General features: G+C 46.1%; 1 protein-coding gene across 1 annotated transcript in view; it reads left to right on the top strand.

Moving 5' to 3' along the window:
• Positions 1-12,575: 12,575 nt before the first annotated feature.
• The window catches only part of COL15A1 (collagen type XV alpha 1 chain), a gene marked incomplete at both ends in the record, with an annotated part of 103,045 nt that continues 88,743 nt past the window's right edge, over positions 12,576-26,877 (top strand). The window contains 2 exons of the mRNA XM_082843699.1: positions 12,576-12,605; positions 14,026-14,290. Of these exons, the coding sequence (XP_082699825.1) occupies positions 12,576-12,605; positions 14,026-14,290 (295 nt within the window). The remainder of the gene's footprint in view (positions 12,606-14,025; positions 14,291-26,877) is intronic.

Below are 26,877 nucleotides of genomic sequence, written 5' to 3'. Positions count from 1 at the left end.
TAGTAAGTAAAATGTTTCATGAGTTACGTGAACTGCTCTAGCAAATTAACCGAACCCAAGAAGGAGGTCGTTGGAACCTTCACTCTATAGCCAGTTGGTCGGAAGCACGGGTGACAACATCGACTTGCAACGGCGTTTGAAGTGGTGGGAGGGGAGCCATCTTGTAGGAGTAAAGCTTTCACTGTGTGATCTGCTGCTAGCAGGGTCAGAATTGAGTTGAATTTTAGGACACCCAGGTGCAGAGAACTGCTTGATGGTGTGGGGGAACCTACCCCTCCCAACACACCTCCACCTTTGGGAACTGGTACCAGAATCTTTAAGGCATCAGACAGCTTCACTGGTGCATCTCAAGGTAAGATCTTTATCCTTGCTTAATGGCTGAGGAGACTGGGACTTTGATTGGGCACAAGGCTTGAAGCAGCCACCTGGGACCACGGCCAGGTCTCCTGTCTGTAAGAACCTGTTTGGGTTTCTAAGTCCCCCACTGTTCAGGTTCAGGCCTTCCTCACCCCCAGGCTCCTGTGGCATCCTTTCCACAACAATGTCCGATGCATCCCTCCAAGGCACAGCCTGGCTTGTCCCTTCATTCAGCAACCTTAAATGACATTGAAAACGAACACCTTTTTTATTACGGAAACTTTCAAAGAAATGCAGAAGAGAACAGTATAATACCACCCTTCCCCCCAACTACCAACTCCTTATCTCCTTTCATCTTCACCCCATCCACTGCTCCCACCACTCCATATTTTTGGGAGCAAATCCCAGATAGCGTATCATTTAATCTGTAAACATTTCTGTAGTTATCTATAGAAGATAAGGACTTTAAAAAGTATCCACAATACCATTATCATCTTTAACAAGATAAACAATAATTCCTTAAGATAAACAAAAGCCCAGAGTTCAAATTTCCCCTAAGTCTCTTGAATATTGTCACTGCAATTCATTTGTTTGGATCAGGATCGAAATAATGCCCAATTATTCCAGTGGGTTGACAAGTCTCTTTAAACCTCTAGATTCCCCTTCCTTTTGTTTTTTTCCTTGTAATTTATTTGTTGAAAAAAACTGATCATTTATCCTGTAGAGTTAGTGTCCCACACTAACTGGATTTTGCTGTTTGCATCCCCTGTGGTGTTGTTTAACATGATTCTCTGTTCCTTGTATTTTAAAGAAAAAAATCTAATAGGAAAAATAATGATCTAATGTCACTACCCTAATAAAACTATTTTTATTCCTGTCTGTTCTCCTTTGATCCCTGTTTACATGCATATAACCTTTGGTGTTTTTTTCTGTTTAACACCACACTGTAAATATTTTCCTTGTTTCTATGTAAAACTTTCATAATTAACATTCTTAATAGCTACTTACTATTCCAGAGTGGTGTTAAGCCTTAGTCATTTTCCTACTGTTGGACTTTTAGGTTTTGTTTATTTTTGTCACTCTGATAGATAATAGTAAATTTTTCATGTCTCTAGTATAGTTATTTCTTTAGGGTAGATGAATGCCCAGGACTGAGACAGGGGTCCAAAACGGATGAATGGTTTTATGTATTCTATACATATTGACAAGGTGCCTTCTCAAAATGTTGTACCAATTTCCATCATCACCAGCGATGTACACACGAACTCCACCTCTATGACTTTGCACTGCCTCCTCCCCACCTTGAACCTGGGCTAGCCTTACTGATTGTTTGACCAATAGTATATGACAGAAGTGATGTTCTGGAATTTCCAGCCAGTTTGCAAGAAGTCTAGGCCTCTAAATGCTTGCTCTGGGCCATGGCAGCTACCATGTAAGAGCTCCAATATACCGAGGAGACTGCTGTGCTAGAGAGGCCTGGTGTAGGAGCTGTGGTCAACAGATCCAGCCCAGCCCAGGCTGCCAGCCTCTCCAGGCATCGGACACATGAGGGAATCTTTGCATCCTCTAGACTCATTTGCTAGCTGAGTACCACTGAGTGCCCTCAGATGCCATGAAAAGCAAAAGCATTTCTCTGCTGAGCCCTGCCTGAATTCCTGACCCATAAAATTGTGAAATACAATAAAGTGGTTCTTGTTTTAAGCTGCTAAATTTTAGGGTAGTTTGTTATGCAGTAATAGGTACCAACAGGTGTCTTTATGCCTTCCCCCTTATTTTTCTTGTGTCAAGAACTATGTTCCTTTGATTTACACTTCCAGTTTGCATTTTCCCAGGGATTTGGATTTGGATTCGTGTGTTTTTTTTTCACCTTTGTAAATTGACCTTCTTTTGCCCCCGAGCAGAATTTTGACTCTGGAGTCACACTTATATAGTGAGTCAGGGACCCTGCATGTCCCCCCTCCCCTCAACCTCATTGGGCCATGTGATCCTGCTAAGGAGATTTCTACCTGAATGACCTGGAGTTTCCTTCCAGTTCTTCCATGATTCTAAGTGTCCTGGATGGTGGAGGGAGAAAATGAGATTTGTTTTCTAAACCCAACACCCATATCCACCTGATCATGGCATATCGAGTGCTGCAGATGAAATAAAAACTGTAAGGAGACACTAAGCATCATCTCAGTGCTCCTTGACAAGAAGCCCCTTGTAAGTAGTTCCATAGTAACCTGAAAACATAGAAATAAAAGAAGCTTTAAACCCTGAATGGTTTCTGCAGTAATATAATTTGGACTTTTCTGTGCCTTAAACAAAACTATATTTTTATATATGCTTTTTGCATATATTTTATATTTATTTCATAAAACACGAAACCATTCTAAAGACACAATATTTGGGCAATAAGATGGGCAGTTTCTCATCTTAACTTACCCCCTAACCTCTACTCATGGTGTTTCTTCCTACTTAAAGCATTAATAGCATCTATTGCCTTTCTATTTTTTTTTTTTTTTTTAGGGATTGAACTTTTTTTAAAAAAGAAGAGATATAATACTATTAGAGAAATTTGAAAAAAAGGTAAATATCCATAATGCTACCACATTGACACAGTGACAAGTACATTTTTATGTTCCCTGCTTGTTTTTATAAATCATGTGTGTGCAAATATTTTTCCAGACTTTATTTTTACGTAATACTTTATCATAAGTATTTTCTCTGATCCTTCATAAACTTCATACCATCATTTTTAATGGTTATAGAATATTTATTCAAGGCTTATACCCTAATTTATTTTATCATCCTCCTCCCCCTTTTTGAATATTTGGGCTGCTTCCAGTTTTTCACTAAGCAAGTCTTTGATGAGTATTTTTCTGCATATGGTTTTTCCATATTTCAGGGTATTTTCTTAGGCTAGCTTCCCAGAAGGGGATTATGGAGTCATAGTGTATGAACATTTTTATGGCTCCAAAGTATCTTTTGAAGAAGGTAGGTGTTCCATTTCATGAGGTTCACAAACATAAAAGAGGAAATTTGGCTTCAAAAAAATCCCGTGTAACACATCTATGTAAAAATTTGGGCAAAGAGAGGTTCTAATAGTTTTCTAAATTATTAAAGCGTGCCCTTCTTAATTTAAAAAAGTTACTTTTGATTCTGTTTGTTTTTGATGAGAGTCTTTGCTAAGATGTTTTACACTTCGGAGCTTTTCTAAAAAGAACCCACAGAGCACAATTTAACCTTTTCTTGATGACTCATGCGATCAGTATAACCATCAGCCATTTCCCTGGGCTGAATACCGGAGGACTTTTAGGAATTTCTCAGGTGGAGAGGCTACTCGCTCCTTCACAAAACAGCCACAGACCAGGAGCTCTTCTAGAGACCTACCCCAGTCTCTAGTTTCACGGCTCTGCACTGAGTCGCTGGCTACCTGTAGTGAGCTGCTGCCTTCTCAGACACAGACTTGTCTGGCCAAAGACACCAATGCCAGCTCTGATCGTTCCTCTTTATTCACAGGCCACAGGCAGCTATTGGAATTGGGGGCCTGAAGGACCAGCTCCCACCAAACAGCAAGGCACCCACATCAGCAATCATCCTTCTTGGCAAATATTATTTGTGAAGCACAAATGTTGAGGTGGTGAAAATTGCACGTTGGGATTTCCTTGGACTTGCCGTTGGAAACTTGCATCTCCCACTGAAGTCCTGTGAAACTCCTGCAACTTCCCACGTGAAGGTGAAAAACTCTCAGTTGTCTTTTCGTGTATCCCCTGGATAACGAGGTAGGTGAATGGAGTTCTGAATAAAACCTGGGTGCCTAACCCAGGTGGTGGTGGAGACAGTGAAATGTGAGTGGAATATGCATGGGCGGCCAGAAGACCCAAGTTGAAGTTCCAGCTCTGCCCTTCATTACCTACTGGCCTTGAGAAAATCAGTTACTTAACCCTTCTAAGTTTCAGTTTTCTCATCTCTGAAAGGGATAATAAGACATGCCCTGCCGCCTCCAGGGTTGTTGTGATGATGACATGAGATAAGTGGTAAGGAAGCCATGAAAACCCCTACCTACGCAGGTCACCATAATCTTATTTAGATTGTAAGAATACAGACCTGCTCAAGGCCAGAGCAATCCAACATTTTATTTTGTCAGCTTTCTGGTGGGAAAATGTATGATGTTTCATGCGTCATTAAGAATGAGAGGCCTGGCAGGGCTGGGATTCCCAGAGCATGAAGCAGGTGTGGGGAGTATTCGAGGGGTTATCTGAATCCTCGGTGGCACTGGGGTGCTGGAGAGAGAGTGAGATGCTTTTCTCAAGAGCTCTACATGTGAGAAAAACAAGTTGCAAAATCCAGGATATATATATGCTTTTCCTGTCCATATAGGAAGGGATTATATAGGGAGGGACTGTCCATGGAGAGGCAGGGGGAAGGCCACATTTTTCTGGAAGTGGTAGCATTTAGACCATTTAAAGTAATATGTTGATATGATGGTTGTTAAGAGTGTGCTAAAAACATTAGAGGAAGCAGCTGGAAGAAGGGATCAGTTTGTGACTGACCTTAGTGGTCAGGAGGTGTCAAAGGGTGGCTGGGTATCCCACCAGCCAGTGTCACAGCCCCACCCAATGAACCTGGCTCTGCCCTCAGCCTCCCAGGTGGCATCTACTCTTGCACTTCTTCCTCCATATTAGAACCTGGTCTGCTTGCACACAGTGGCAGGGAGGTTTGGGATTGATTTGGAGAGCCAGGCTGCCCTCTGCCATAGGTGTCACGCTGTAGTTCAAAGAAGGTGAGAAGTATTCTCTTAGAGCCTTTCAGCCGATTTCAGGGTCCTCAGCCCTACCCTGCAAAAGCTTTTGAATGGTCAGATCCATCTGTTCCCACTGTGGGGAAATGCAAAACACATGGGCCGCCTGGCTCAGAGCAGGGTCCTGTGAAAACCGCACGCTTCAACGATGACAATTGTTTGTCTCTCTTTGGGCATCTCTTCGGGAGACAGAGCAAGACAAGTTTAGCTCATCAGAAGTCACTGGGGCTTTCACTTTACCCTGAAATTTACTAAGTCAAGTAGTGTGGGTGAGAGCAGACAAATGATTCTTACAGTAAGGGTCCCTCTATATTCCCACCGCTGGTGCTGATTAAGAGTTTTGAAATGATTACATCCTAATATGGGTTTTGGCCCATTTGTAGGTCATGAAATCTATTTAGTAGGTTTTGACCAGCCTCTTTTTTTTTTTTTTTTTAATTCAGTGGACTAGCACAGAATAGAGTAGAAAATACCTGAGCTCATTACATGTAATAAGTGCAAATACTGTTGCATGAAACTTTTGTTTCAGAAGTATGTGTTTATGGGATTGTGAGACCAAGCGTCCTGGTCAAAAAAAGTTTGAAAGTCACAATCTGCTAGTATTTCTCAGTGTGGGCACAGTTGGTACTTTTGCTGGGCTATTTCTTTGTTGTGTAGACTGCCTCTTGCATTGTAGAATTCAGCATCCCTGGCCCCTGCCTGCCAAATGCCAGTAGCATCCCCATTCATTGTGACAAAAGAAACTTCCTTACTTGGACACCCTCTAGGGGTGCCATTGACCAAACACTTGAACCTATAGGGTTGAGTAAAGAGGAAGATGCAATCTATTGCTGATTCAAGACCTCTCCTGCGGATTTGCAGTCAAGGCCAACAGAGCCAGAACCGGAGGCAGTGAGGCACATAAGTGGGGAGAGAGAGGGACTGTATTTTTTGGAAGCTGTACCACTTACTGACCACTCTCAAAAGCAAGGTGTGGCCCTACCCTCTGGGGATGTCGGTCCTTAGTCAGTGATAAAGCTCCTATCAGTTTGGGCAGATTTCACATCCTGCCCTCTCTGGCTTATCACAAAGACACATTTATCAACCCTCATCCTCCTTGAGACAAAAATAGCAGTTAACTTGAATACTTCCATCTTCGCCACACCCTTCTTTACAGATATTGGGGAAAGGACAGTTATTATCAGATATATTGATAAGGGGTTTGGGGTAGGATGGAAGGCAGACAGCCCCCAGGAGAGAGGTTTGCACACATCCTCTTCAACAGGCCCCCTTCTCTAGCCAAATGGCAGGCAGGGGATCCCCTGGTTGTCTTATTTCTTTGAATTTGCACAGCAGAGATGGATTAGATTGGATTTGGGATCATGTGCAAGGTCCCTTCCATTTCTGGGCTGCTTTGTTTCCAAAATCTTGGATTCTAAAAGCCTTAACTGAACAGAATGCATGATCTCTTGCTCTTTCAAGGGTATGGTAAATAGGAAAATCCATCCAAGAGAGGTCTTGGCAGCCTGTCTGAGCTAGAAACTGCAAATGCATCACTGTGGGGGATTATATTTGAACAGGAAAGTGTCCTAAGGCAAGAGGTGCCAAGATAGAGGTCAAGAACCAGGTGCTGTGAGAAATATAGATGTGAAACTTCAGGCCAGTGGCAATGAAACTTCAGTGCACATAAGATGGACCAGAGGAGCTTCATAAAATTCCAGTTCCCTGATTCTGCCTGCAGACATCCTGATTTGGTAGGTGTTGAGTAGAGACTTGGAAGCTATGCTTTTAACATTTTCCCCATGAAATTATTCTGATGCACGTGGGCCACAGGTTAGGAAACACTGGTCTGGACTGGGGCTGACTAATGCTGATTGGCAGAGTGACTGAGACTTTTATCCTTTAAGGGTCTGTTCTCTTAGCTGCCTTGACTATTTCATTTGCTCATTTACCATCATTATGGAAGATGGAGCCACCAAGAAATCCCCAAGAAATTACCTGAGTTCCTCTCTGACCCCATAAGGTAGTCACTGTTAACACTTCTCATGGTAATCAGAGTTCTTATCCCCGCTAATGCAGCCACTGTTTTCTTTGTCTGCTGGGTCTCTGGCATGAAGAACTCAAAGTAACCAGGTGGTACTCTCAGCTTCAAGTTTAGTGGCCTTACTATATCCCTTGGAAGAATTCTTCCCCTGCAAATCAGCACCTCTACCCCAAAAGAGCCTAGAGTTTCAGTGGATCACTGGAAGAGAGAGAGAAAGGGCTCAATCCTAGCACTATCCCTTGATTCCCAGACCCAAGTATTCTAGCTACTGGGGACACGGACCATACAGTGACCATGGGTTCCATGTTCTGGAGGACAGTGCCACAACCCTGCACTGTATTGCCCCTAAGCTGATGCCTTAGCTGAGCCTTTAACAGGCTATTCCACCATTGTATTAAGCTAGTGGCTTCTGGGTGATGTGGTAATGCTAAAACCAGTGGGTTCCTTGGCCATTCACCAATTTTCACACCTCTTTTGCCATAAAATGAGTCCCCTCATTTGAGACAATGTTGTACGGGACACCACACTGATATATCAAGCATTCTGCTACTCACTGAATGATGGTGCCGGCAAAGGTACTTGGTCAGGGAAGGCAAACTCATATCCAGATAGGTATCGATCCTGGTAAGGAAGAATTGCTCAGGAAGGGTCCGAAGAAATCAACTCGCCATCAAGTGGCTGGGTGGCCTCTTCAAGGAATGGTACTATTTTGAGGGCTCTGTGTCAATCTCTGCAGCTGGCAGGTTGGCCATTCCACAATGTCAGGAGGTAGATCTGCTTCAGAAGGATGGGGCCCCTGTTCTTGAGCCGTGTTTGCCTAACATTTACCCTGGCCATCACTGTCACTCTTCTTAAGGCTCCACCATGTCAGCCCTGGGGTCGCCAGGGCAAGAGGCTAGCTAATGTCCACAGGATGAGCCACTCTGTCCACCTGGTTGTTGCATCTCTCCTCTGTGACGGATGCTCTCTGGTGAGCATTGTGAGATACAAACACCAACACATTTTGTGCCCATTCCTCTATGTAATCACATGATACTTAGCTTCTGGCAGAACCTTTGTATTAGCTACCTGACTTATGAAAAGGTCTAGTGGAAGTTCTTGAAACTACCTTCCTTTTTCTACCTCCTAGAGTAAATCAGAAGCAATACCACATCCCAGCAAGTATTGCAGAGTTTAGAGCTACTATTAACAGTTACATGGTGCAGGGGTAGTGGGTCCCATTGTATTTCCACGAATTCTCCTGAATGGCCTTTGAAAAAACCAAATGGATTGTGGTGGATAATAGTGGATTGCTATAAACTTGGCCAGATGGTAGCCTCAATTGAAGCTGCCATGTCAGATGTGGTAGCTACTGGAATATATCAATACAACCTTTGACACCTGGGATGCACCATGATCTGGCAAATGCAGTCACAGCCTCTATGCAGGGGGAAATCAAAAGCAATTTGCTTTCATATGGCAAGGAGAATAGTCCAGGACACTTGGGATGCACCATGGTCTGGCAAATGCAGTCACAGCCTCTATGCAGGGGGAAATCAAAAGCAATTTGCTTTCATATGGCAAGGAGAATAGTCCAGGTTCATTTTTTGGCTCCAGGGCTATGTTAACTCTCCTGTTCTCTGTTATACTATAGTCCATAGGGGCCTTGTCATCCTAATATGACACAGATCATAATGCTGGTCCCCTATTTGGTAACATCATGCTAATGGGACCTGGTGAGATGGATGTGACAACCACTCTAGAAACCCTGTTAAGATCATGAGTGTGAGAGATAAACTCCACCACCTAGCTTATCCTGGGTCACTCAGGTGTTAGTCTTGGGTGCCTCTTTGGTATTAGGGAGAAAAATCCTAGGGAGCAGAAGTGAAGAAAAGAGAAGTGAGGCAGGGAAGGAGGAAGAGCCAATGAGAGGCATTAGATGATTGATCACTCGGTCTTGTGAGAGCATCTCTCAGATGGCGTATAAATGACTTTCTCAGGACAGTGCATCTGGTTGAAGAAGGGAGAGAAATGTATTTGCTGGCTTCCATTGGCTAAATATTTGCTTTGTGTGGTGTTATTTCTCCTGCACTTCCAGGTTGCTCGGGCTGAGTGGATTAGGCAGTGTGTCAGAGGTCAGCATCTGCAGGGAGGCCCTGGGCAGGAAGGGAGAAGTGCTCAGTGTGGGTAAGGGGCAAGGGGCTGTGACGGGGACGGGGACTCTGGGTGTCTAGACGTTCCCACCAAATGGGAAAGGGAGCCCAGGTTTTTATCCTGTCAGCCACTGGTTGAGAGCAGCTGGGGGGTCAGCACTGATTCCCTAGCACTTCCAGTCCGCTATGCTGTGGGCAGAGCAGGCTCCAGCAGCCAGAGAAAGTGCTCAGGTGAAGGGAAGCAGTTGCTGGCAGCTGGATGACCTTGCCTATGGTGCACATAAATGATGGAGGCAGAGGGTAGGGACGGGCACTGGCAGTGGCACCTAAGAGGTGTTTGACACACCCTCCCTCCTTTTTTTTCTTGTCCTCTTCCCACTAGGATTGTCAGATTTTCATATTCATCTCTCATGCAGAACAAATCAGCTCTTAGTAGCCCATGGTCTCCCTTGGCATAGCCAGACACATCAAGGTGCTCATCAGAACAAAAGCATCCTCCGTGGAAGGCACGTGTCGGGTTACACTGTCATTGTTTTCTCTTGTTTACCCAAAGGGCAGAGCTTTTCTCTGGATATTCCAGTTAATTCTTTTCTAGTCAGCTAGTTAGGTCTATTCTGCTTTTTCTGCTCCTGAAACCAGATGAAGATGCAAGCTTTGAGTGTCTCCTGTGAACTTCCCCACCACAGCTCCTCACGTGTCCCCACGTCTCGAGGAAACATGTTCAGAAAGACATGCGCTATGTTCTTCGTAACTTCTTCCTAAACCACAACCTGGGATGCTTCTCACTGATTTTTGTGCCCCTTCCAGCTGCTTGAGACAGTCTGGAGAATGCTTTTGGAGATTGAGTTTACTGGGACAGTTGGGTGGTTTATAGGAAAATGGAACAGCCCGTTAATTTAGTTGAGTCCTTCAAGAGCTGGGACATAGATCCCCCCACCACCACACGTCCCGATCTCGCAGATTGCACTAAAGCCGTGGTAAACAATTTAGACCAGCTCCAATATGACACAAAGCTTCCTCTTGGCTATTTCTACAACTTCATATTGAATAGAAGGAAATCGCTTAAACCCTCAAAACACAGTCTGGCAGGAGGCGAAACGTCTTGTTTGGCATCCTGCCCCCATCCCTCCCACACCGGCAGCTGGGACCATTTGGTCCCCCTTCAGCTCCCAGGCCGGATGCCCTCCCTGTCCTCCATCAGTCTGAGTTCACAGTTCCCACCTCCAGGCCCAACTTTAAAAATGAGAGCCCTGATTACCTAGGAACATGGTCTGGCTTCCCAGGTGAAATAGGTACAAAATTAACAATATTAACATGCATCCATTTCCAGTCATTTGTAGGAAAGAAATGTGCTCTGGGGACTTATATCTTTAGATTCTAGTGAAATAGATATTATCAGATACTTACACAGAACCAACAAACTATGAAATGTGCACAAACGACTTCCCTGTCAGAATAATAAAGGAAACTGCTGCTTTATGCATATGTATCTTGGACTGATAAATTGGACCACAATCAAGCCCACCAATCAAAATACAGCTATCCTTTCATCCATCAGGTAACAAGCATTACTGAGGGGGACCAGGTTTTTTCATCGGGGCATTTTAGTTTTCATTTTTTCAATGTGGGTATTCTTAATTTGTATATTAAACATGTAGAAATATGTTCTTCCACATCTTTCTTGAAACATGCTCCCCTTCTCTATCTATATATGTTTTCCCCCCATTTCTAACTGAGATATGAATGCTCAATCTCTTCCACTTTTCTCTTTCTTATAAGAAAAGGCAGAGTGCATATGTGATGAGAAATGGCAAATGACTCTTAGGCTTGGTGTTGGGGAACAATAGGGATGGTAGGGATCATGGCAAACTGGAGAACATGGCCTTGACTGAAGGCAGCCACCCACTTTTCATGCAAATCAATCACTGGCACAGGGAATGCAAGCCCCATGTTGCCAGGTTTTCCAAAAATTTAAAAAGAAGCCAGAATTCTGGATTTTAATGTAAAATCAACTAATTATCAAATATATTGCTAACTAATTTAATTTGGAGGTTGACACCAGGCAGGCTGGACAAAACATACTTGTGGGACAAATTGAGCCCACTGGCACCAGTTCACAACCTGTGGTTTTAAGCATCAAATAGAACAATAGAACTATTATATAATCATAGTTGATGTGGCTCTTTCGAAGCAGTATAGAATTCTAGTTCTTTTTTTTTTAACATCTTTATTGGAGTGTAATTGCTTTACAATTGTGTGTTAGTTTCTGCTGTATAACAAAGTGAATCAGCTATACATATACCTATCTCCTATAGTTCTAAGAAAATCAGTTACATTCCCAGTCGATGTGGTACTTTATAAGCAATAAAAGATATAGAACTAATAAGGCAAATTCCTTATGGTTAGTAATTCGTAATAAAATAAGGTATGTCCAGCACAGCATGGCTGCAAGTGGGAGAAGAATTCATATTCACAGAATAAGAAAGAAGCCTAACGGTTTTGTTAGAATGCACTTTGCCTTTTGTGTTAGCTTCATGGGGGGCTATCCTAGCTCTAGAGCTGCATTGGCTGCTTTTCCTCTCCCTCCTATTTGCACCCCCCCTGCCCCCTGCAAACCCTCCATAGACCCCAGAGTCTGGGTTAACTTCACTACCAGGCTGAAGCCTCTCCTGCCTTCTCCAGACCATGCTGGTTTTTCTTTCTTTTTTGAAGACTGTGTGCATTAATCCCAGAGCTGACCCCTCACATCTGTACAGCACTTTACAGTGGACAGAGCACTGTGGCATCCAAGTGATTTCATCGACATTCCAGCCACCCACCCACAGCAGGATCATTACGTCCATTTTATAGATGAAGAAATAAAAAGTCACACAAGGATTTGCCCAACTTCACTCTGTAGCTAGGGCCAGAACTGGACTGGAATCCAGGCTCCTGACCCCAGACCAGAGCTCCCTCTGGAGCCCTCACTGCCCATGCTGGCATTAACCCCTTCATGCATGAGTGCACCATTATCTCCAGTGCAATTTTGCTTTCAAGGGTGGGGAAATGGGTGTAATCCTCTTGTTCACAGACAGGTAGTGTGATGGAGTGGTGAAGAGCATGGGTGTTGGTACCTGTCATGCACTAGCTTGGGCACATTTTAAACCTCAGCTTCCTCATCTATGAAATAAGGATCATTGAAGTATCACCTATCCAGGGCTGTTGCGGGAATTGATTGTCATGAGTAAAGCATTTAGCACAGGGCCAGGACACAATCAGCACTCAATAAATGTTAGCTACGATGTCCATCCCCATCCCATCTCTGCAGGTGGTGACTTGCCATCTAGAAAGGAAAACCAGGAACTGACCACAGAGCGACAGCCCACTGTGGCTATTGGTGCACCAGGAAGAGACGCCCCTGGGCCTGCCTGGCTTCAGAACTCTCCAGGTCTCAGCTGATCTCAGTGGTGCCTCATCTCCCCCAGATATCTTACACTACTGGGCCTGGTGGTAATCACAATAATAAAAAGCCACCGGGCTTCCCTGGTGGCGCAGTGGTTGAGAGTCCGCCTGCCGATGCAGGGGACACGGGTTCGTGCCCCGGTCCGGGAAGATCCCACATGCCGCGGAGCGGCTAGGCCCGTGAGCCATGGCCGCTGAGCCTGCGCGTCCGGAGCCTGTGCTCCGCAACGGAAAAGGCCACAACAGTGAGAGGCCCGGGTATTGCAAAAAAAAAAAAAAAAAAAAAAAAAAAAAGCCACCATTTGAGGGTTTAGCCAGTGCCAGGCCTTGTGCTAAGATCTGTAGAGGTGGAATAGTCTGCCCTCTGCTCCCTCCCCGCCAACCATGCACACTACCCATGTGTGCTTCTGTAGGCTGAGGCTGGTTCTTCTGTCCCCGATCATCACAGTGCCTGGAGTGGTATCTCACCTAAGAATTGTGTTCCTTCATTCGTCCCCTGTTTATTGGTATCTCCTGCTGCCAGGTACTATTTTAGAAGAGAACAAAACAAATATAAATTCTTGCCCTTCTGGAGCTTACATTCTGGTGGTGGAGGATGGTGGTGCCGGCAAGGTATAAAGAGGAAAACCTTGCAATAGTAGATAAATTTAAAATTTTTATTAGGGTTCTCTTTGCTGCGTTTATTTACATGAATCACTTATGCCGCCCCAAGGGGGCCATTCCTGGGCATTCAAGGGGGTTGTGTGTCAAGCGTGCAGGGCGAGGCACAGCAGTCAGGAGCCCAATCCAGCTGTGTGAATTTGGGACATTCACTGCGTCTCTCTGAGCCTCAGTTTCTTCGTTGTCATTTAGGGAAATCAGAGCGATTCCAGCCTTTCTGGGCTGGTGAGAGGATTTCATTGGCCCGTAAAGAGAGTGCTTTGTCTGCGAAGCAGCCCGGACAGGCACAGACGTGAGGGCCGGAGGGAGCTGCCCTCTGACCCACAAGAGCGCGGGCGCGGGGCTTTTCTCGGTTACACAAGGCCACCCGGGTGGAAGCCACGGCTGGGGGGCGCGCATCTGTCGAGGGGGTGAGTGGCGTGGGGAGGTGGTCAGCGCGGCCAAGAGCCACGGGACGTGAGTGCGCCGCTGCGGCACTGCCCGAGGTGGGGCGCGGCGCGGCGCACGGGGGACCGCAGGGCGCGGCAGAGTCGGGTTTCAGAGCGCGGGTGACTCAGGGCGCGGGCCGGATCCTGCCCACCGCTGCCGTTGCCGCTGCCCCTGCCCAGCGCCGCCTTTGTTCCCGGCAGGAACGGCGAGCGGCCCGCGCGCAGAGCCCGTCGCCGTCCTTAGAGCTCGGCGGCCCGGTGCCCTCGGAGGCTCGCGGAACTGCGGGATGGCGCAAAGGTAGGACTCGCTGCCCCGCGCCCCGGCTCCCCCCGGCCCCTCCCGGCCGCCTCACTTTCTCTCTCTCCGCCACTTCTCGCAGGAGGGACACGCAGTGTTGGCGCCTGCTGTGGCTGCTTTCCATCTCCGTGCTTCTCCCCGCTGTCACCCGGACCCGCTCCGCGACAGGTAAGCAGCCCGGCCCGAGGGTGGCACCGGCTACCTCCGCACCCGGGGGAAGTTGGTTTTGGCTGCGGGCGCGGCTGCGGTGCGCGCCTCATTCCTGGACATAAAAGGGAGTCCTCGCCTCTCGGTGCGCACTGGTGGTTCTGCCACGGCTTCCCCGGGCGCTGCCGGGGGTTCGAGAGGCGAATGGGAGTCTCTGGGCGGCCGGAGCGGGTGGAGCGCTGTCCGGGCACCCGAGGTGTCTGAGCTAGGCGCAGCCCTTCCAATCTTGGGCAGAGGGGGACTTTGGAAGCCCAGTGACAGCGCCAGCGGTTCCGCGGGGACAGTTAGCTCCAGCTCACCCAGGGCCCGCGCTCAGGTCGCGCGTGCTGGCTGGCTCATTGTAAGGGCAGAGCTGGTGCCCTCTCTGTACACAGGTGCGGAAGCACGACTGCCAGCTGAGACACCTGGTGCTTTGCCGCGCAAGAAATAACGGGACTGAATTGCCCTGATGCCTAACTTAGCCCTGAGTTACCTGGAGAGTCCCATCCATCGTGGGCAGTAGCTCCATGTGTGATGGGAAGAGCTATGGACTGGGGACCAGGGGATCTGGCACCTTCTGTTCCCAGGTCTCACTTTCCCCGCCAGGACCCAGAGGCGGTTGCATGACTAGTGGAGTCTGAGTTAAAACAGTTTTGAGTTAAAGTGTGTTCAGGCTTCCTGGGCTTGAATTGTGGCTGTGTTAGGTGCCATTGGACAATGAATTTCACCACTCTTTGCCTCAGTTTCCCCATCCGAAAAAGGGGAATACTTAGACGACCTTTCCTCCTAGGAATGCTGTGCAGATTAAAAGAGATATTAGAAATAATATGCTTTCCACACCATGGCACATACTGGGCACAAAATAAGTGATCGAAACTATAGGTTGATCCTTGCAATAGCTGTGTTGGAAAGCAATGCAGACATTTTTACAGAAGAGGACACTCAGGGTGAGAGAGGCTTAGGAACTGGCCTGTGCAAAAGGCAGGGCTTGGGTGCCAAGGTCTCTAGACTCTGGTGCTTCCCTGCTCAGCCCTTTCTCCATGCAGTTTTGCAGGAAAGCTACCACTCTCCAAATAGTAGCCTCGGACTGCTTTTGGATTTAGGAGATTAGTACACAGTCTCCATAGAATAAGTGTGCTGGGAGACAGGGTCTGGGGTGGGGGGGAATGAACACAACCTCTGTCTCTGTGAAGGAAACTGAGGACTGTCGAATGGCCATGGTTAACTCTTCGTGTGCTGAAGGAAGCCTGGGAGAGCCCAGACCCTTGCCTCCTTGGGAGCAAGACTCAAACACAATGACAACTTTTCCTGCCAGAGCATCCAGCCTGGCATTTCTTGCAGACCAAAGGGCAGCTGGAGCACAGTTTTGGCTTCTCAGCACCGTGGCCCGTGTCGGAACGTTGCAGTTTTGCATGTAATATGAGGTACTGCCAACTCAGCGGCAGAGGGCAGCTTCAGGTTCTGTGGTCTTTGTGAACTCTGCTGCAGCCCCACCCCCAAAATGAAGAAGGTCTGGGGAAAGAAAATTTGGTGTTTCTTTCTCCTCCTGCGTTTGTAGGCTGGCTCTCTGGATGCCAGGTCAGGGCTGTTTTTCTAACACAGAGGAAGTCCTGTGCCTATCCTTAATGTAAAAAGGGAGTGCCAGGAAACCCTCAGGAGAAGAATGAATGATTGTAGTGTTTTAATTACTGGCTAAACTTTTGGTTTTCTCTAAAGTTAGGAATACCCATTACTGATGGGTGATTGATGGATATTCAGTGTCCCTTGAGGGGAGAATCTTCCTAGACCTGAAATATCCTCCTGTAAACCAAATCTGGCATGAAGTTTAATAAGGCTAACACTTGTAAACCACTTCATATGTGTGATAAGTTCATCCTTCATTCACTCAATCATCACAATCACTCCAGGAGCTGGGTACTGGGACTGTGCTTCAGATGAGGAAACGTGGTCCAGAGACCCCAGGCTTCTCAGCTCCTGAGGGTTTTCTGGCTCACCCTGTTTAAAGAGACCCTTGTCAGTTGGCCCCTTATCCCTCGCATCAATCCTTGTGCCCCTAGTGGGTGAGGGCTGAGCTGGTAAAGTTACAGTGTCACTGGAATGCCTGCTCTTTTAGAAGATAAGGAAGTTGTTGTGAGACGGGGGCAGTGGTGTCATAACTAATTTGTTCCTGATTACAAAATGTTAATATGTGCAAATGATCTACTTTTCTTTAAACTGTTTTATTGTGAAATATAACATCTATGCAGAAAAGTGCGCACAAAAATACAGTCCCATGATTTCTCACAAAGCAAACTTTCATGTAAGTGGGTCAAGAAATGGAATAGCCCCCAGAAGCTCTCCTGTGCCCCTTGGCTGTGATTTTTCCCTCCCTCCCCTCAGAGGTAACCATCCCCTTGACTTTTATGGTGATTCCTTCCTTCCTTTTAGAAAATAATGTTAGTACCTAAGCATGGATCCCCAAATTCTGAAGTTCAGTTTTTCTTTTTTTTTTGAGCTTTATACATGTGGGGTGTCTCCTTTGGTGTCTGGCTTCTTTCCCTGAATATTAAGTTTTGAGATTCATTTATGCTGTTGCATTTCACTGTAGTTAATTCATCTTCCTTTCTGTACAGTATCCCACTGTATTAACTTACTGTCCATTATTTATCCATTTTTTTCCAATGACATTTGGGTGGTTTCCATTTGGGGCTAATATTGTAGCGTGTCTCTGACATGCTGTTTGTCCACGTCTCTTTGTGCACGTGTGCACACATTTCCGTTGGTTGTACACGTGGAAGTGCGGTGCTGGCCGACAGGGCAGGCAGGCCCTCCAAATGAACAATGGCAGCACGGCTTCCGCTATGGTTGTGCCGGGGCTCACGGCCGTCAAGCTGGCAGGAGAGCCTCTGTTTCTTCACCTCCTCCCCAGCACTTGGTGTTGTCAGTGGGCTTAACTCCAGCAGTTCTAATGGGTGCACGTTAGAAGCTTACTGTCGTCTTAATGTATGTTTTCCTGATTATTAAGTCGATTACCTTTTCGTATATGTATTGGACATTTGGATATCTTGATTTACTTTTTTAAATCGAGGTGAAATTCACGTAACATAAAACTAGCCATTTTCATAATGACAATTCAGTGGCATTTAGTACATTTTCAGTGTTGTGCAGCCATCATCTCTAGTTCCAAAACCTTTTCATCACTCCAAAGAAAGCTTCATTCCCATCAAGCAGTCCCTCCCCATTCCCCCCATCCCCACTCCACCAGCCTGTAGCAACCACGAAACTGCTTTCTGTCTCTATGGATTTGCCTGTCTTGGATATTTCATATAAATGGAATCATACAATATGTGACCTTTTGCATCTGATTTCTTTCATTTAGCATAGTGTTTCTGAGGTTCATCCATGTTGGAGCATGTATTAGGACTTCACTTTTTTATGGCCAGATAATAGTCCGTTGTTTACTGCAATTTGTTTATCCATTCTTCCATTGATGGAGACTTTTGGGCTGTTTCCTCCTTTTGACTATTATGATTAGTGCTTTTATGACATTTGGGTACATGGATTTGAGTACTTGTTTTCAATTATTTCAGTTGTATACCTAGCAGTGGAATGGCGGGATTATATCATAATTCCATGCTTAAATTGTGGGGAACTCCTAAACTATTCTCCACAGTGGCTGAACCATTTCACATTCCCACCAGCAGTGTACAAGGGTTCCAATTTTCTCATGTCCTTGCCAACACTTGTTATTTTCTACTTTTCAGATTACAGCCATCTTAGTGGGTATGAAGTGGTATCTCACTGTGGTTTTTTTTTTTTTTTTTTTTTTTTTTTTGCGATACGCGGGCCTCTCACTGTTGTGGCCTCTCCCGTTCTGGAGCACAGGCTCCAGACGCACAGGCTCAGCAGCCATGGCTCATGGGCCCAGCTGCTCCGCGGCATGTGGGATCTTCCCGGACCAGGACACGAACCCGTGTCCCTTGCATCGTCAGGCGGACTCTCAACCACTGCACCACCAGGGAAGCCCCTCACTGTGGTTTTGATTTGTATTTCCTGAATGACCAATGATGTTGAGCATCTCTTCATGTGCTTCTTGGCCATTTGGGGGAAACTCTGAGTACCAGTCAGGGCAGGTTCAGGTTTTCCCTCTAATCATCTCATTCTTGCTGGTGGCCAGCTGATGTGCTTTCCTGAGTGAGAGAGAAAGGGGTAAGAGTCACACCTAAGATTTTACATCACTGGCCTCCCACCTTACCTGTGCCCCAGCCTGTAATGAGCTCATGTTGCTCACATACCATTAGAAGTTGTGATGAATATGAATGATTGTAGTGTTTTAATTACTGGCTAAATTTCTGTTTTTCTCTAAAGTTAGGAATGCCTGTAGTGGCATAATGTCCTGTCATTATATGTTTTAAAGCAGAGTTAAGGCTGAAAACCCCTGGCACACTGAACCACACACAGCTCCCCATGTATATTTGGGATTTTGCAGTCTCCTTGACTTTGCGCAAGGTGTGATGAATCCCCTTGTCTAAAATACACTCCCTCGCCTTGTTTCTCTTTAGGGCCTTATTCTACCTCTCAGCTTAAACGGCACCTCTTCCAGGGTGCCTTCCCTGGATCTCCCCAGCTAAGCTTTCTCATCACTAAACCGCCACAGCCCTTCACCTGTCTCTCCAGGCACCAGCCACTGTCCCCCCTGTACTGACAGTATGTTTATTTCTCTCTCCTTCCTATGAGAGCACCTTGAGGGTGTGGATCATGCCCCATTCATCCAGAGTTGGCCACGTGGACTTTGGCCATTTTGTCATTATGATAAATAGTGCTGCTGGGAACATCTTCAGACAAATGGCCTTTGTTTTCTTTTGGGATTATTTCCTTTGACTAGATTCCCTCAAACAGATTTGCCCATCAAATAACAGAACTAGTTGGATGGTTCTTATTATCTATTTAGATGGATCTTTCTGAGATACAAATTGAATCATGCCGCTCCTTAGTTTAATTGCTCTCTCTGGGTTCTCCATGTACCTAGGATGGAGTCATGCTCCTTGCCCCCAAGTACCCCTTGTGGTCTGGCCTCCGCCTACCTCCTGTTCTCTACTCACACGATGTCCCTCTTGACTTGGGCTCACACCAGCCGCTCGCTGGCAGGTTTCTGGATGAGATATTCACTGTCCCACCTCTGTGTCTTTGCATGGGCCAGTCCCTTCTTGAGAATGCCTTTCCCCTTTTTCACATGGCACCCCGTCATTCATCCTTTAAGATTCCTCTCTGGGAAGTCCTCCTGTTCTACCAGGCATATTGAGTGTCTCTCCTCTGGGCTAACACTGTATATCACCATCTCTCAGTCACAGGGCTTCCCAGACTGGACCGTGATCATTGATTACTTGTCTGCTCCCACCACTACATAGGAAGTTCTGTGAGGTGGGGACTGGGCCTTGCCCGACTCTGAACCCCAGAACCTAGAGGGCCTGGCACAGAGTGGATGCTCCCCAAATCTTTCAATGAATCAAAGAGGGAATGAATGGGCAGGTCCAGACTGTGGTCTAGAGAGAATGTGCCGATTTATCATGTCCTCTGCAGTGTCTAAGTCATCCTGAGTCTTCCATGGCTCTGCCAGCTGTGGAGTGGCCATGGCTGAGTAATCAGGGCACGTTATAGGGCTTTTAGTTTTCTTTTCTTTAATGACTTTAATAACTGGTTAGGCTGGAATTTACACTAATGTTACTTTGCTCTTTATCTTTTTTTTCATTACATCTATTTGTGTAAACAATTTATTTTCTAGCTTATCCCACTCATCTTATTCCTGAAAGCCTCTATTTTGTCAAAAGCTGCACGTTTATCTTTCTGTGCTAGCTAAATATATGAGCTTATTTTCGAGTTTTGTTTGAATGTCTACAGCTTGATCCATTTAAAATGAACCATTGATTAAATAGATTACATAGAGTGTATTCTGAGTTCAGTTCTTTTCCAAAGTGGTACCCAGGATTTCCTGAAATACTAATTAAAATGTAAACTATTCCTCCATCCTAGTATTGCTTCTGGTTATCATATAAAATTTTTCTTTTAATAATAGAATTTTTTTGTGGAATCTTTATACATACTATTGGTTGCTTTCTTGTGCGTATGTGTTGTTTTTAAAAAATCCCACATGGTCTTGATAATTGTTGCTTTGTAACGTGTTTTAAAATCTGGTAAGGGAAGTTACCCCTGCTTCCTTCCATTAAGCTATGAATTCCTTAGCATAGACTGATTTATCACATAATTTTCTCATGATATGATTGGATACTGGGAGTGTCATAGTGGTGGTGGGCAGGTGAGGGTTATAAAAAGCAAGGCAATCTTAACAGTAAGACTCAATTTAAGACATTAATATGCAGTAAGGAGAACAGATGAGCAACTAAGGCTTCAAAGTCAGAGGAGCAGCTGTAGGGCCTGAGCTATTGCTGTCGACACAGAGCCCAGGGAGCTGAGGTGGGTCAGAGGTGTTGGAGAGGCCCAGTTTGCTGACTGACCACCTTCCTCCGCTACCCCAATTTAAGAGAAAAATGTCTAGGGTTAGAGCAGAACCTCGAGAAACCCCAGACCTCTTCCTGGGCAAGATCTAATGAGGCAAGAATGAGGCCTAGGTCACCTATTGAGTGCAACCCACCCCTTATCTCCAATCAGAATCAACTCAACCCAACCCAACCCAACCCAACCTAATCCAGTGTAATCCATCCCAACCCAACTTTATCCAGTCCAATTCATTTCACACTTGTTGCATGCCATGGATGACTTAAAGAACTGGACAGGGCAGAAAACAGTTCTGAGGGCCCTCATATCTCTCTTAAGTGAGCAGGACCCTTGACTTCAGGTGTTAGGGCAGCCCCCTTTTTGGTTTGGGGAGCTTGGCTAGAGTCTGGCTTGCAGAGAGCAGCCCTGCCTTAGGTCTGTCTGGGAGTCACCCCTCCTATCACTGAGGGACTCAAATGAGGCCCAGCTTAAAAGCCCCCTCCACCACCAGGAGGTCTTTGCAACTAGTCTCCTCCCAAAGCAAACGTCTGCTGAAGTCCTCAAAACTGTCTGCCCTGTTCTGTGTTTTGGCTACTACTATAGATTTCTGTCTTCCTCCCATATCTCCTGACTGCCTGCCCTCTCTGAGGCCCACTGGGATAGGTGGCAGGGTGAATGAAGAGCCACACTGGACCCAGTGCCCATCCTGGAAGGACTCACAATCTAGCAGTAGGGACCAGCAGCTGGCTTGAATGCTGTGGACCTTGTCCTAAGCGTCCTAATGAGGGTGCAAGCAAGCCTCCTCAACACTAAAGCAGGGATGTCCATCTCCACCAGAAGGTGGAGGAGGCGGAGGGAGGTAAGCAAGCTTTGAAAGAAGAGATTTATATTTTTCAGGAACATTAAAATATTTTGATAATAAAAATAATAGTCATTGTAAAAATCTAGGTTGGAAAAAAAAAAGGAGTTTAAAAAAGTTGCATATTTTCGCATGACTCAGAGATGAATCCTGCTAACATTTGGTGGACTGTTTTTCAAGTTTATCTTCTGTGCCTAAATGTGCACATATGTTATAATGCGAATAGATCGTTCTGTGCACTGTATTTTGTTGCTTGGCATTTTTTTCCTTAACAATTACCTAGATACTTCCTCTGGAACATTGAATATTCTTCCCTAAATCCTTTGTAATTGAAATAGTATTTCATTATGTGGATGTCCCATAATTAAACTAGGCCTCTTTTAGGCCTTTAGGCTGTTTCCAGTTGTTTACGTCCATAAACACTATTGTGATGACCCTATTCTTGTAGCTCTGTACTTGACCATTCTCGTGACTATTTCCTAGCACAAATTCCTAAAACAAACTGTTGGGTCTAGTGCTTGCCCGTTTTTTTTCTTAAGGCATTCATTGCATTTTTTTGGAAAGGCATAGTAATTTATACTCCCTGCAACAGCATAAGAGAACACCTACCTAACTTACCGCACCTTTGTCCACTGATGCTATTTTTCTAACTGAAAGGAGAAAATGACAACAGTGCAAGGGACAGTGCCAGCATTACTGCTCCAAACTGCCCTTAGTTAAATGGAGTTGGGGATTCCTCCCTCGCCCCTACCATTCATTCATCCATTTGGCACGGGCCTTGTGGTAGGGCTAGAGGAAAAGAGGCTTTTTCAGGAAATTAGAATGCAAGAGCTCAGGTCACAAGGACCTTGGTGGTTCTCAACCCTGGCTGCACCCTAGAATCACCTCGGGGATTCAAGAGGAATCTGAAGCCCAGTCCTCCCCGCGTCCAGGATTCCTAATATGCCTGGGGTCCAGTCTTGGGCAGATTTCAAAATCTCTTGGTGTGATTCTAAAGTGCAGCCAGGGTTGAGAACAAGCAATGCAGTCCAGTGGCTTCCTTTCAAAAGTGACAATGCTGAGTCCCAGAAAGGAAAGGTCCTGTCCGTGGTCTCAAGACAGGTGAGAGGCAGAGCTGCCACTGGACCCCAGAACCCACGTCCTGGGTTCAGATCTCAGGTCTGTTGAGTGACCCGGGGCCAGTGACTTCTCTTATCCATGTTTTCCTTATCTGTAAATTGGGACAATTATTCCTACTATGAGGAGTAATAAGGGAAGCATAGGGCCTGTAATTGGTGACAAGTTCTGTACCTCTTTCCTTCCTGTTCCCGCATCTCTGTGAGTTCCTTGAGGGCAGAAACCCTATGTTATTTATCCATGTTTCCTCAGCGTCTGACGTGGCACCAAATGGACACAATGAGTGTTTGAATACATTCATGAATGAATATTCAAAGCCTGGGGCTGTGGAGATCTTAGTGAAAACCTAGCATTAGGAACCCTGGACCATAGCAGAGTCTGTGTGAGCCTCCAGCTCTGCTGGAAGACCACCCCCAGCCATCCACTGTGATGATGGTGATGGTGATGATGATGACGGTGGTGCTAATGGTGGAGGGGCCAAAGCGGGTGGGAGCAGGGGCTGGGTGTAACAGATACGTCAGGGATGGAATACATTTCATGAAAGAAAAGTGAAGGTATGCCTTTCCAGTGCTGGAAAGTTATAACCATTGCATCCTGTAGAACAGAGAGTCCAAAAGCCGATGACAAACTACACCTAAATCCATGCAGTTTCAACAGCGTCACACAAAGAACCATCTGAAGTTAGGTGAGCCAGCTGCTTCTCCCCTTCCAGCGGCACAGTCTTAGTGCCTGGCTTGTTCTGTCTTTGTTTTCAGCAAACAGGTCTGTCTCCTGGCCTCCATTCTCTCCACCCACCCCCTATACTGCAGCCACGGGAGTCTTCTAGCTTCTTGCCACTCAGGTGTGGTCCACCAACCAGCAATATCAGTATCACCTGGGAACTTAGTAGAAATGCAGAATCTCCAGTCCCACTCACAGACCCAGTTTATCAGAATCTGCATGTTAACAAGCTCTCTGGTGATTCACATGCACGGTAAAGTTTGAGCAGCAGTGTAAAACCAGCTCTTATTATGTCACCCCCTGCCTTAGAACCTTTTGTCATCTTCCTATGCTAACCAACCTTGGTAGGCAGAGTACTGGCCCTCCCACTGTGTCCACATCCTAATCCCCAGAACCTGTGGATATGTTAGGTTACCAGACTAAGGGGAATTAGGGTTGCAGATAGAATTAGTATTGATAATCATCTAACCTTCAAAAAGGGAGTGGATCCTGGGTTACCCAGGTGGGTTCAGTGTAATCACAAGCGTCCTTAAAAGTGGAAGAGGGAGGTGAGGTGAGAAGGACTTGACCAGTCTTTGCTAGTGTTGAAGATGGAGGAAGGGGCCACAAGCCAAAGGAATACATGCAGCCTCTAGAACCTGGAAAAAGAAAAAGAAAATTAAAAGAATTTTTCCTCAAAGCTTCCAGAGAGGAGCACGATCTGCTTAATTTTTATCCAAGATCTGTGTTGGACTTCTGACCTACAGAACAGTAAGGTAATACATTTGTGTTGCTTTAAGTACTTAATTTGCAATAATTTATTACAGCAGCCATAGGAAATGATTTTAACATTCCTTAGCATGGCATTTGAGACCCTCTGAAGTCCTACCAGTGTGCTGTTTTGGCCTCATCTCCAAGAATATCCTTCCTCTTAGCCTGATCTCAAAGCTCACAGCCCCCAGGGTGGCTGGAATGTCAGGAGTGGGGCACCCTGCGAGTCCAAGCTAAGGTTATTCTCCCTGCACCCCCAGCACCTAGCCCCATGTCTGGCTCCAGCAGGTACTCAGTCAATGCTTGTTAAACAAATAACCCAGTGGAAGCCTGCTATATTCATTCAGGTCACCACCAGCCATGGTGGGGCCCCAGTACACTGGAGGCACTGGAGGGGCTCTACTTTGCTGTCCCCCTGCTCTTCTGTCTTGGGCAAATCACTGGCTCTCTTTGGGCCTCAGTTTTCTTATCTGGGAAATGAAGGGGTTGGACCAGGTGAATCCTAAAAGCACTGTTAGCGAGAACATTCTAGGATATCTGAATTCACTTCACCCAAACTTTGCGGTGGTTGGGGGAGGTGATTCAACTCAGCAGCGCTCGGTCCAGTTCCCATCCTTCACTGACATCCTGTTCCATGGGTCAGGCTACAGAACTGTGCCCAACGGCTGTGTGTATTTGGTACATAATGGAGACCACAGCTGCTCTCCTTCCCTGTCTAGTTAAAATGTCAAATTGCTCACTCTCCCACAGAAAGAAAAAGGGAGGGAAAAAAGAAAGCATTTCTCACTGCAGTTTTTCCACGTGACACATTTTCTAATTTTATTTCAGGCTTAACTGTCTAGAGTAGATGGCTTCATTTCAGTGTCTCCCCCCTCCCCTTTTATTAGAATATGAGCTTCCAGTTGAAGAAGTGGAATGGTTTTTCTTGTTTAATATTTGCAAGTGTGGGCTGCTATCAGACTACGGCTGAATGTCCTCATTTTCTCTGCTGAAGGAAGTACTCTCAGGTGCACAGCACTAAGCTAGTGGTAGGATTCCTGGGGTCTGGACCCTCCATGGGAAGCTTGACCAAGTCACTTCTGTTCTTGGACCCAGATACTTAGTCTGCAAAGAAAGGAAAAGGTTGGGTCACCACGGAGACTGTATGGACGTTTGGAAGAACTGGTTGGTGAGCCCCATTTCTAAGAGTTGTTTTGTTTGAGACTTTATTGGAATTGTGTGCACCTAAATTTATATCTGCCATCAGCTTTGTCATCTCCGCACTGTCGCTGCAGTGCATGGATTGGTTGAGAAATTTTTAGCACCTGGAAAGAGTGTTGTAGCTTTGTTTCGAAGAAACTGATTCTGCTCCTGCAAGGTCTGTTGCTTCCAATCTCTTCCTTTCACCCCTTTGCCCCACTGGGTTCAGGCCTGTGTCGTGCTCACTAAGGGACTGTCACAGCAGCTTCCTGTCCTGGCCAATAGGTCCTCCCATCTCTCTGTCCTCTAGTGCATCTTTTCACAGCAACCCGAGTGGCAGGTCCCATTATGTCACATGCCCTTAAAACCCTTCCCTGCTTTCCCTTACAGCACCTTAAATTCCACTGTCCTCGAGCTGGAGCTCAAGGCGTCTTCTCCCCTCCCAGCGCTCCTGGTGCCCTGGCTTCCAACTACGCTGAACTCCACTTGTCTCTGAATTTACAAGTATGTTCCCTCCTCCTACCTTTGCTAGTGCTGCCCCACAGTCTGGAATACTCTCCCTGCCCTGTTGAAATCCTCTTTCTCCTTTATAGACTTGGTATTCAAAGTATGGTCCCTGTGCCAGCAGCATCAACACCACTGGGGAGCTTGTTAGAAATGCAGGGTTCCCCGGTCCAGCCCCAGACCTGCTGCATCAGAATCTACACCTTACCTCGCCCCCTGGCTGATGGGAGTGAAACAGAAGTGAGGGGCACGCCTTGTAGCGTGATGGTCAAATGCTGGGGCTAGGGGTCAGGCAGGGCTGGTTTGGTTCTAGGCTTTGCATGTACTAGCTGGTGACCTTGAACAATTTACTAGTCCTCTTCTAGCCTCAGTTTTCTTATCTGTAGAGTGGAGATGATAATAGTACTTATCTCAGAGTTCTTTGGATGAGTACATGGAGTCATGTCCCCAAAGCTCTTAGCACAGTGCCTGGCACACCATGATCCGTCAATGAAGGGTGATGGCCATGGTGACGAGGTTCAACCTCAGTGCTAACTGACATGGTTCCTAAACCCTCCTATGGCCTCCCTCAGCATTGCTTGTACCTGGTTTCTTCCATCAGAGTCACTTGCAAGCCCATCTACCTAAGGATGGGGAGAGCCGGGACAGTGCCATTCATTTTCAGGGTTCAGAATCATTGACCTTCCAGTGCAGGGAGACAAGCAAGGACTTTGCAAGTATGGGTGGGTGAGTTGGATAGAATTAATGCCAAAATTTCTAGGTATAAATGGTCATCCTGCCTGTCATAGCCTGGTAGGTTTTTCATTCACTCATTTGTTCACTCACTTTTATTTGATAAATATTTATTAACTGCTTACTGAGTGCAAGGCAGTGTGGTACATGCTGGCTATAAAATGATGAACAAGATAAGTGTGGTTCCCTTCCTCATGGAGCCTAGAATCTAATGGGGGACATAGACACTAAATAAAGG

The sequence above is a fragment of the Leucopleurus acutus genome, assembly GCF_964270905.1.
Source record: "Leucopleurus acutus genome assembly, chromosome: 7".
Taxonomy (NCBI): domain Eukaryota; kingdom Metazoa; phylum Chordata; class Mammalia; order Artiodactyla; family Delphinidae; genus Leucopleurus; species Leucopleurus acutus.
The sequence above is the reverse complement of the archived record's forward strand: the minus strand, read 5'-3'. Positions and strand labels throughout refer to the sequence as shown.